The sequence below is a fragment of the Rhinichthys klamathensis genome, unplaced genomic scaffold (assembly GCF_029890125.1).
Source record: "Rhinichthys klamathensis goyatoka isolate OS25496 unplaced genomic scaffold, OSU_Roscu_1.1 h1tg000523l_1, whole genome shotgun sequence".
Taxonomy (NCBI): domain Eukaryota; kingdom Metazoa; phylum Chordata; class Actinopteri; order Cypriniformes; family Leuciscidae; genus Rhinichthys; species Rhinichthys klamathensis.
Window position 1 is genome coordinate 1,938,458 of NW_026607002.1, and position 12,311 is coordinate 1,950,768.

At 39.1% G+C, this 12,311-nt stretch overlaps 2 protein-coding genes across 3 annotated transcripts in view; both read right to left on the minus strand.

Annotated features, from left to right (window-relative positions):
• Positions 1–12,311, minus strand: part of LOC130073047 (gastrula zinc finger protein XlCGF57.1-like) — a 754,620-nt gene that overhangs the window by 475,092 nt on the left and 267,217 nt on the right. The window lies entirely within an intron of this gene.
• Positions 2,025–12,311, minus strand: part of LOC130073068 (gastrula zinc finger protein XlCGF7.1-like) — a 277,485-nt gene continuing 267,198 nt past the window's right edge. For both annotated transcript variants that reach the window (XM_056238495.1, XM_056238494.1), the window contains exons 2-3: positions 3,088–3,204; positions 2,025–2,883 (exon numbers count right to left, since the gene is read on the minus strand). In XM_056238495.1, coding sequence (XP_056094470.1) covers positions 2,063–2,883; positions 3,088–3,145 — 879 coding nt within the window. In that variant the 5' untranslated portion in view covers positions 3,146–3,204 and the 3' untranslated portion in view covers positions 2,025–2,062. The remainder of the gene's footprint in view (positions 2,884–3,087; positions 3,205–12,311) is intronic.

A 12,311-nucleotide genomic window follows, 5' to 3' on the forward strand; every position in this document is an offset into this window, starting at 1 on the left:
TGGTGTGTTACCTCTTGTGTCAAGTCAGTCAAGCCAAGTCAATTGTTTTCCCCTACGGGGTAGTTTTGTTTGTATTTTTGTTTTGTTATTATCATTAAAGAACCCATTATCTCTGCACCTGAGTCCTCGCTCCTTTCACCTCCACCACACCTGACACAACAGGCTAACGTTACATCGTTACAGTTAAATAGCCTAAATATTTAAAGTTATGAAACTTCACTTTGCACTCAGCCAAAACGATTTGCCAGGGTACAAATCATAGATTAATGAGACCAAAGATCGCCCGTTAGATATACACAAGCCGATTTATAGCTCATGTTTAACCACTAGACACAGAGCCCGCGGGAAACATCAGAATGACTAGCCGAGGTAAGGCTGTTCCAGGCGGGGTACATGAGCGCTGAGCGCCCGCTGATCCCTGGATCCTAAACTCCGAAAACGTCAGATCAAATTTTTAAATAGGCGTTATCTTTATAAATAAACCACAGATTTGAGCTTTAAACAACTATATTCTCGACTGAAAAACTCTTAACTACATTTCATGACACAATAACACTAATATTTTAAAATTTCGCGGCCTTGAAAAACACTTCACCACACCGGCTCTTCTGAGTTTCCGCTCCCGAACAGCACCACAGCAACCGTTCTCCCCCATTGGTTAGCTGTTCGAAACGTCACAAAACTACAAGGATTCTGGGTAATATCCCATTGCAAAGTGAGGTCTGATGCGCACTTGCGAAAGGAGTGCATTAAGTGCCCTTATGATCACCCCTGGAGAACACTATTAGAGGATCGGGACACCCTACGGTCTTGCACCCCTTAGCGAGAATGCGCATTGAGGGGCACAAGGGCACAAGTGCGGATATTGGGACAGGGCCTAAGATGACAGCTCGTTCAGGGCGGGTCTGTGTTAAAACGCTGCTGTCAATCAACAATCGTGGGGAGGCGTCTGACCGTGACCGGCTAAATTTGAGGCAGGGGAAAACATATATCGAGATTAAAACAAAAACACTGGATAGATTGTTATCATTATATGATGGTTGTGTACAGGCACTGCCAACACACATTTCAGTACAATCAACTTGAAAAAGTGCATGTACCATTATATGACCCCTTTAAGAAAAATCCAGGTCCTGTACATTTTTTGGTTTTCCAGCATATTTTGAATATTTGAAAAGTCCCATTCCAAAAGTGACTATGATGTTGAGATCTATCTATTCACAACTGACAACTGAGGGACTCGCACACAACTAAAGGGTGAAAGATAAGTGAAGTTAAACTTAGCTGGACGATGACATCACTGTTTTCTCCATAGCGGCTGTATAGATAAATTAACTAAATTAATAACTAATAATTTTTACAATGGAAATTAACCATCACTGACCTGGAATAAGAGTAGAGTTATGTCGGGGATACACCGCTCTACAGTAATTTGAAAGTGTCAAATTATCACAATCCACAATCTTACAATACGGCTCCTTTAATGAAAACTAAATTAAATATATTCATTAAACCTAAATAAATCACAAGTTTTATTCATTTTTAATTCTCACATGTTCACAATGTGCAGAGAGTGATTCAATCCAATAAAGTCTTCAATATGTTCTCAATGCATCACCTCTAAACAGCGAGACTAAAAACAAGTTGTTTGTGATATAAATGATATTTGATAGACTATTGTTGCCATTGTTTCACAAAAGCCTCATATGTTCAATGAAAAATGAAAGTTTTCTGAACTATTATTCTTGTTCCATCTGTATGAGATGACCATGCACTGCTTGAGCGATGACACTGACACGAGTATTTTCACATTGTTGCTTTACTGTTCACTTCATCTTGTATACAGTAACACTCAGTGTTTACTGCGCATGTGCAACACAACAGAGGATCAAAACGGGTGTCGGAAGAACAAAACATGCAACACTTACAATGCAGTTCACAACCATTTTAACCAGTTCCCCTTGTCAAACAATCAAACTTCAATACTAATTTTAGATTAAAATACTGTATTAAATGTAATTGCATCTTTTGCTTATTTACAAGTTATGGAAGTGAACTTTGCTCACTTAGACACCTTCGGGCAATGATTTTTCTTATGTTTCTGTAGAGTAGATAATTGGCTGAAACTCTTCCCACATGAAGAGCACTGGTGCGGTTTCTCTCCAGTATGAACTCTCTCATGAGCTTTCAGGTGTCCTGACAGAGTGAATCTCTTTCCACAGTGTGAACACTTGAACGGTTTCTCTCCAGTATGAACTCTCTGGTGTGATTTTAAGTTGCTGGATGAAGTGCAGGTCTTTCCACAGTCAGAGCACACATAAGGTCTCACACCAGTATGAATACGCTCATGCTGTTTTAAAGATCCAAGATGTGAAAAACTCTTTCCACATACAGAACAAAAGTGAGGCTTCACACCAGAATGAACTTTAAGGTGTTCTCTTAAGCCTGATTCATAAACAAATGTTTTATCACACTGATCACAGCTGAATGATCTCAATCCAGAGTGAAGGCGCAGATGATATTTGAGAGCGCTTTTGCACCTGAAACTCTTTCCACACTGAGAGCATGTGAACGGTTTTTCTCCAGTGTGAATCCTCATGTGATCATTTAGGTGTCCTTTGTGAATGAATCCCTTTCCACACTGAGTGCATGTATAAGGCCTTTCTCCAGTGTGAATCTTCATGTGTGTGTTCAGGTTTGATTTACGTACGAAACTCTTTCCACACTCAGAACAGGTTAAAGATCCTTCGACTCCAGATTTTCCAGCTTGTTTCTGTGTGAAATTCTCTTCAGTCTTTGAAACGACTGCATTTCCATCTTCATTTGTGAAATAATGCGGTTTTTGAAACTGATGCAGTTTGTCTTCATTCACTTCCATCAGGTCTAAAATAAACAAATTAAATTCCCATAATTTAATAAAAGGATAAATGAGAAAAAAATAAACATTGTTCAAAATCTCAATTTAGCACAAATCCAGTTTACTACTGAGTCTACTAGTATCTAGTTTGGGATATTATTGTTATATGTCAATTTTTCATCTTTAATGTTCCTCATCAGTCATTAAAGAGAATGAAGGAAAACACCAACCTATTTGTTCCTCTGTATCTTCATCTTTTATTCTGCAGGGTTCTTCCTTAATCTCCATCTTTACAATAGTATGTCCGTAGTTTCTCCTGGAGTAATTCCTCCTGCTTGCTTCTTCTCCTGTGGGAAGATGGGAATATTCCCCAGCATTTAAACTCTCATGAACGGCCGTGGGAGCTTCACTGACTGAAGGAGTGAATTGTGGTCGTTGTTGCTCATTTAGCAGATGATCATCACACTTACAATCACTCGAGATTATCCAGGTGCAAATCGTCGTTTAGAAACAATTCCATGATTGCTGAATTTACACTTTTGTATCATATCAAGCCTAAAGTGTAAATTCAGTAATCATGGAATTTGGCTGTTAAGTGGTGATGCACAATTATTGTCATTCATTGCATCTTGCATTGAGTGTAGAATTTATGTTACAAAGAAAAAACAAACTTGTGCGAATTAAGTGAGTTAAGTAATTAAGTAATTTCCTTGAGTGCAAATGTAATGAAGATAAGGTAAACCCCAGGGGCGGATCTACCGGGGTGGCATAGGGTGGCAAATGCCACCCTAAAAGAAAGCCTTGCCACCCCTGCTGCCACCCCAGTTGGCAGCAACGAATTAAAAGTTATGGCCGATTTGACCATTTACCAACGCGAATCTCCAATGTCCGACTGCAGTGAATTCGCTCCGTGCATAATATGACGACCGTTGACGTTCGTACTTTATTGGGTGGGCAAATACTTCCGGCGAAAACTTCCGGTGATCTGACCGCGAGAGCGGGAGACAGCGAGAGCAAGAGACAACAGCGACCGAGTTCCATTACCAGAGAGATAAGTTTTCAACCCGACCAAATTTTTAAATGCATATCATTTTCAGTTTATTTCACCTGTGCGTTTCTATGCTTTATATTACTGCATTTATTTTGTGCAAGTGAGATGAGTAAAGAACATCTGTTTCATATATCATTATCTGTCTGGTGTTTATAAGCAGTAGCCTACAGTATTTTACTACGTGTAAAATATACACAAACTTAGCTATATTAAGTTGTTTGTGTACAGTTAAAAATATAAATGTAAAATATGTGATAATAATATTGATCGAGCAATTGATGTAAGTAAGTAAAAATACATGCGCAGAATTAAGAAAATATTATTTAATATTTATGGAGATAAATTTTAGCCTATCATAAAGGAAACGTGTGAATGTTCACAGGGTATTTAACAACTCTAATCGTAGTTGTAACTCTATATTTACAGTAGGCATAATTGTCATTGCGTATGTATGCAGCATGAGTCCAATACAATCTTCTGTTCGTGAACAGTTGTATTTCATTCATTAATCTGACTAACGTTATGCATCTGTGCATTTAATTGCCATTGGCTCGTGTGATAGTAATATGGATCTTAGTAGTATTTAAATGATATAATTGATTCTATAAATTGATTCTTGTTGGGTGCTCAACAAAATAATATATATAAAAAAGGGAAAAAAGGTCGGCACACCTTGGCTCCAAAAGTTAAACGCACCCCTGCCTTTATACTCACACAGGGCTGGACTGGCCATAATATTATAACTATTATTATATAGTAGTGTAATGAAGACAGACACTATATCACAACTAAAAAGAGTTTTGAGTTTTTCTTTGTTCAATTTGCACAATGAATATGGGTTGGAGCTCTTTATTTTGAACTCTCAAAGTGGACCAGATTGATGAATTTAACATTAAAAAGCACAAAATTTTCTTACGAGGGAGCATGCCCCCGAACCCCCCTGGTACAGAGGTGCACTCTGCACTCACCACAGATTTCCCAAAATCCTATGGGAAAAACCGGTATTGCTATCCCAATGCAGCTTATAGCTTGTTTTAGGATTTATCACTGTGGAGTATAGTTCAACTTAGTAGTTATTTCATCTGTTAACTCTTACTCAGTGGTTTTTATAGGAGTTGGTATACATATTCAAGGGAGTGCAAAGTTCGGTTGTGTTTATGATTATTATGTAGTGGGCCAGTCTGGGCCAAAATGCCCGGGCCGATTTTTTGTCCCAGTCCAGCCCTGTACTCACAGGTGACCCCCCCCAAAAAAACAGATACAAATAATGCCCTTTTGTAGTGTATATACATACGATTTCTCATCAAACTGTGTTAACTGTGATTAAATTCAGCATATATACGTCTGCCATGTTGCCACCCCTCAAAAATTCCTGCCCCCCTCTTGCCACCCCATAAATATTTTTCTAGATCCGCCCCTGGTAAACCCACATGTTAAGTCTCTGTGTGTGTGTGTGTGTGTGTGTGTGTGTGTGTGTGTGTGTGTGTGTGTGTGTGTGTGTAAGAAAATAGGGATAGCTCACAGCTGAGGTTATTAGGCCAGACAAACTCACGGAGGCGATTGGAATCTCACAACAACTCGCACTTTATTTCCCCAATCGAACTCGAGTCTGTCCCACGCTCCACCGTCCACAGCGTTACCAACCAAACAAAACAAGATAAAAGAAATGAGCACCAAATAGAAATTACCCGCATATACACAAATCCGCCGCAAACTCTATGGGCGCCGCCATCTTGCCTGCCGCCATCACTGCGTGCCTGCACTCAAAAAAATGGTTTTGCGACACTGTTCTTTTTACATAAAGATGTTATGTTAAAATAACACACATATATTTATTTTACCACCAAAACACTATTGTATTGCGTTTAATTAACTTAACCTGTATACTTTTCAACTCTACTTAATTATCAATCGTTAAACAAAAGTTGTACATAGTATACCTTTAAACAGCATAGTGTTATAACATGTTTTGCATCTTTAGTTAGTTTCAATGTCCCTTGACATAAATAATGTTTATTATTTTATTTTATTTTTCTCCTATTTCAGAAATGTGGAAATGTAAAATTTGTGGACTTGAAGTTTCTGCAAGGTCTAAATTACTAAAACATCACAGACTGCAGCAGGTTGCAGTCAGAGATAGAAACTGAACTGAGTAGAAACCATGCTGCATACTCTGGAGGAAATGACAGACAAATGTCCACCTTCACTTGTCATTTGTGTGGCGAGGCCAGTAATCTTGCATCAGAAAGAGATGACTTTATTCACATAAATATAGTCATTTAAAGAGAAATGAAACTGTCCATTGCATGTTTTCTGGTTGTAATTTCCAGTCAAATGTTTGTGGAACCTTTAAGTCACAAAAACACAGAAAACACAACCAACATTCACTCAGTGATTTTAAGCCTGGTGTAGTTACCATCTCTGAACATCTACGAGAGCCTGACGAGGTTCAAGATTTTGGCAGCAATGAGGCCAGTGATGCTTGTTTGTGATTAAGAGGCTGATGACTTGCCTGTCGTTGTTGTTAATAATTTAGCAGCAATGCTATTAAAATTGGAATATCTTGTACATGTTCCTTCTGTAGCCATTGATGATTTTTTGGAAGAGTTACATTACCTGTTAAATTCTGTGTCAGTGCCTCTCTCAGTTGCTTCAGTACAGCAGGTGTTTGAGAAACATAATATTCATGCTGATGAATCGGTTATAAAAGAAATAGCCACTTCTATCTCTGCATCTAACCCATTACACTCAGAAATAGGCAGAGGTGGTTCTATGTACTACCCATAAGCGTAAACAGTTTTACAAAGACAGCTTTAGTGTTGTGGAACCTATTGAATATTGTCTTAATGAACAACAGACTAACACCTTTCAGTACATTCCAATTTTGAAATCTTTACAGCTTCTTTTGGCTAAGCAGGACATTGTTGACAAAGTTGTTGAAAACCACAGATCAAGAACTAGTTCAGCGAGTTGTGACAGCCATTTTTACAGATCATTTCAGGATGGTACTCACTTCAAAGAAAACAGTTCGTTGTCTGGGGAAGACTTAACAATTTCTTTGACTTTGTATGCAGATGATTTTGAGGTGTGTAACCCACTTGGGACATCCCGAAAAAAACACAAGCTTTTTGCTGTGTACTGGATTTTGAGTAATTTACCCCCAGGCTCCAATTCATCTCTCTCCTCAATCTATTTGGCTCTCCTGTGCAAAACTGAGTATTTGAAGCACTATGGGTATGAGAAAGTCCTTGATCCTCTTCTGCGTGACCTTTCAATTCTAGAAAAAGATGGCATATTCGTTCATCTTCTTGGAACCTTTCTTAAAGGTACTGTTTTTTTGTGTGGTGGCAGACAACTTGGCAGCACATGGTCTTGCTGGCTTTGTTGAAAGCTTTTCAGCAGAGTTCTTTTGTCGGTTTTGTGTGGTAAAGAGTTCTGATGTTCAGGCAAAAGAAGTTTGGTCCGGTGCATTCAACCTCAGAAATCAAGATCTTCATAAAGATCATGTGAAAACTGCACTGGAGAATGGCACAAGCTGTTGTGGAGTGAAAAGAGAGTGTGTTTTTACTAAGCACCTGTCTCATTTCAACGTGCTATCTGCTTATCCACCAGATGTGCTACATGACATTTTTGAGGGTGTAGTGCCTGTAGAACTTGCACATTGCTTGGCTTTGCTGATATCGAAGAAATACTTTTCATTGGAAAGCCTCAATAAATCAATTCTCCAGTTTCCCTACAAGTGGGAAGACAAGAAGAACAAGCCTCATGCAATTCCTTGTACATTTTCACGGCGTAACACAATTGGTGGGAATGCCCATGAAAATTGGAGTTTGATCACATTGCTTCCATTTCTGATAGGGCATTTGGTGCCTGAAGGTGAGCCTGCATGGCAGGTGCTAATGGACCTCAAGGATATTGTAGAGTTGGCAGTTTCCCCAGTACACACAGATGAATCCATATCCTACCTTGAGATGAAAATTTCTGAACACAGGCAAAGGTACCAAGAACTTTTCCCCAATGTCAAACTTCTGCCAAAGCACCATTTTTTGGAACATTACCCTGAGATGGTAAAATCGTTTGGTCCTCTTGTCAGTCTATGGACTATGCGCTTTGAAGCAAAGCACAGCTTTTTGAAGCAGGTTGCACGGCACACAAATTGCTTCATAAAATGTTCCCTACTCGCTCGCTGTAAAACATCAGCTGATGATTTCCTACCACTTGAAAGGAAGTCATGAGAAACATAAACTGGAAGTTTCGACTGATTCAACAGTTCCTCTTGATGTTTTGCAGACAGAGATAGCTCAGATGATCAAAGATAAATACCCAAATGTATCAGAGGTCCATTTGGCTAGCAGTGTCTCTAGCACTGGCTTGAGCTTCAGAATGTCACAGTGTCTGGTTTATGTTCCCTGGTGTCCACTAGAGGTCCTCTTTCCTCATGGTGTCATTCACGTTTGGAACTGCATTCCCCACAATCCTTGTCTGCGCTCATCACTGTTCATTGCACTCAGCTGTTCCCCATCATAATTGTCTTGTTCTGTGTATAAATACCCTGCCTGTTTAGTGTTTGTTACGGAGTCCTTGTATATTGTCACACCACTTCTGGTAGCCTGTTTTTGCCTGTTCTTGTTTGTTTTCTTGTTTTTGGATTGCCTTTTGGATTTGACCTTTGCCTGGACTAGTTTGTGAGTACGGATTACCCTATTAAATACTGCTTTTGGATCTAACCCCTGTTTCCCGTGTGTGGATCGTGACACAGAAGTGGTATGATCCTTGCACATGGAACTACAAGTGGCCTCCCTGACTTCGGAGAAATTGTTCAGATTTGTATAGTTCAAAAGACATTGTGCTTCATAATGAGACGATTGTGTGGTTGGTACAGGGAACACTTTAGGGCTTTTGAGCTAAGTGCATTACCAACAAGAGAGATGTTCTTTGTTGAACATGGTGATGTAACTGACGATTATCCTTTGGCTGACTACATGGTTGGTCCCATTTGGTGACTTTGAAAAGACAAGTACATGCATAAAAGGTGAAGTGCTGTATTTACATGGTTTATTAAATAAATGATCATGTTTCTGTTTTCTTTGAACCATTAATTTTGTTGCATTTGTTTAAATTATAACTTAAGTTGATCCCGCTTGTTTTCACAGACTTACCACAATGACGACTTCAATCCGACTAAGAATTATTCTTGGAGAGAACAACTCTCAGAGAGTGATCCTTCAGGATGGCATGCCTACTTCTGTTGGTGATCTTACAAAAGAAATTGCAAAGCAGTGTAATCTCCAAGGAAATTTTAGATTGCAATTCATGGACCCAGACTTTGACAATGACTTCATGAATCTAATGTCCACATCAGAAATCCAAGACAAAAGTACCCTGAAAGTGGTACTTTTGACAGCATCCAGTGACCGTAATGACTCACCCATACCATATGTGGACTCATCTCAAAGTGGAAGTGCGTGCTCCTCACCAGCTCTGTCACTCTCATACTGTGACACACTTATAATTTCATCTCCTCCATCTACTACAACAAACACTGAATCTTCTGCGAGTTTTTCTCCTGAGTCGTCCCCTTGCATGAAGTCATCATTTTCACCGTTCCTCGTTTCACATACGATGCAGAAATCAAACTAGAACAGGGCAATGCAGCTTTCAAAACAAAGGGCACTTTTCTCAGCCCTGACCCGAAACTGAAAATCTCAATTTTAGATGGACTGGCAGAAGAAATTGTGAAGTACAAAGTGTACCCTTCCGATGCCGAATATGAACAGGTAGCTGCAGCACTTGTTCAAAAGCACCCTTGCTTGAAAGAGAGAGGTTCTGTAACTGGATACAGTGGATGGAAAGCCAGTTTAAAATATAAACTTGGCAACTATAGAACGAAATTGAGAAATCTTGGCTGCACAGAAGTCGCAGTAAACTCTGTCAAGCACAAGCCATATGGTATATCCAGTCCTGCATACCGTATAAAAAAAACACGCAAGGCTGAGGTGAACTACTGCCCTCCGCATCCACAAGGGGAAACAGAAGAAACTCTTGAGGCAGTCAGAAAAACACTTCTGACTGAAGTAAAAAAGAAGAACAACGAGAAAAATGTAAGAATGCTGATGGACAAGAGTTTTTCAATTAGAAGGCACGAGGTGATCAAGGAACCACTAATTGCAGACTTCAAAACCAGATGGCCTGCTCTTTTCAGAAAAGAAGAGGTGAGTAAAAGTTTAACTGAAATTTGTGTTTACTGTTAGACTTCTGGTAACCGATTTCTTTTCATGTGTTTGTAGATTTGTGTAGAATTTGAGAGAATTACGACAATCCCATTGGTGTCAAGATTCTTTGCCAAGCTGGATGGATACTCTGGAAAACTGATGAAGATGTTTGCAAACCGAGGAGGAATCCTTGGACAAAGAATTAAGAATCTCTTGGTGCCCACTACACAGGTATGAAAAAATATATGAGGAACTGTTGAGGCAGTCTAAAATTCCAGTGTATGTTTCTCATGGAGGGACAGTATACTGCAGAGTTTAGCTCCAATTTACCCCAGCACAACAGCCTGGAAGTTCTAGTAAGACTTTGTTATTGTAAGAATTCCTTAACCTTGATTAGCTGGTTCAGGTGTGTTCAATTTGGGTTGAGCTAAACTCCACAGAACAGTGGTTTTAACACCCCTGATGTAAAGCATAAGAAAATGCAGTGATGAGGATGGATAACTGAAAGTGGTTGAGTACGATAGTAGCAATCGCATGGTTATCTTATGAAGAACATTTTTCCCTTTGTCAACTATATTTAATTTGTTAAATCTCATTGCTCATCATATTCAAAGACACTTTAGAATAGCTGCTTTTCCACCTTTGGGCCAAACCATTATCTTTGTTTAACTGTTCCATTCTGTGCTGATCCTATAAAGGCTATATTTTGTTAATGCTGGTTTTTGCATCTTTAGACTGATAACATTGAAGTGAAGAGAGAATGCATAATAAAATCTCTCTGTGTCTACCTGAATGAAGACCCTAGCAGTCTGATTTGGGAGTATATGGTGAGTATATGCGCTTTTTAAATTTTTGCAGTTCTTCAGGACCTTAGCAGTGTCCCATATGCAACAGCCATGTTGCTGGGATTGATATATGGTCTGAACTTAAGCTACCCTCCGGAACTCAGGTACACATTTGAGGTACTGCAAAAGCTTATTCTGGAGCTAGATGGCAACAAGTTATCCAATAAAGTGCAAACACTGAAGACCAAGCTCTTTTCTGATATGTTTGTGTAAGTAATATTCCTGAAATGACAAAATGTTAATGTTTTAAAAAATGGGAGTATTTAATGTTTTGGTAACACTTTATAATAACGTTCAGTTGTAAGTCATTTATAAGTGGTTAGTTAATGGTGAACTAATCATTTACAAAACATTCATAAATGATAAGCAAGTGATATGCTAACATTTTATGTGTTTTGTAAATTCAGTTACAAGTAATTTACAAGTGATTAGTAAATGATGGATCATTTACGAAACATGACTATGCGTTCATAAACGTTTAATAAATTAAATGTTTCATATTTTTTTTGTATGCTTTGCTCACATCAGGTGCACAGTGGTTAAAGACTCCATATTTCAGAGAAGACAGCTGTCTACACCCTCACCAGTCAGCACTTCTGCAGTACACACTAGTGTTCAACACCTGTTATTGATGTGTAAACGCATGAATAAATCATTTACAACACTTTCTGCATATCCTAATCTAGTGTAAACTATTCATCACTTGTAAATGTGTTACACATCATTCGTAGATCCTATGCCTTATTCTTGAAGTGGTGATCTACAAATGATGTGATGGATTGTAGGGCGATAGAAGTTCCATTAAATACACAGGAGCTAGACCATTTAGGGCTTTATAGGTCAGTAATCTTCATTACCAGTGTAATGAGGCTGGATACAAACTGGAGCTGACGAACGCTATTTACCTCGGGACTAGCGTCCCGAGATAACAGCAGAGAAGCAGATGGGAAATAATTAGCATAGCTGCTGTTCATAATATTAATGCATTCGATCTGATTCAACAGTGGTATAAAGGTAAGCAGTAAGTGAATGCTTGGCTAAAGATATGCGTTTTTAATCTAGTTTTAAACTGGGACAGCGAGTCTGAGCCTCGAACAATATCAGGAAGGCCATTCCAGAGTTTAGGAGCTAAATGTGAGAACGCCCTCCCTCCTTTAGTGGACTAAGATATCCTAAGAATGACCAGAAGCCTCGAGTTTAGTGAAAAACTTGAAGAACCGACTTGAAAGCCGGAGCTTGAACTTGAACCAGCGAGAGAAGATCGCCTCTCGTGACTTGCAGAGTTGTTGATTCATGTCGGTGGATCGGTGATCTGCGGGATAATGCACCCGTGCAGACAGCGAGGT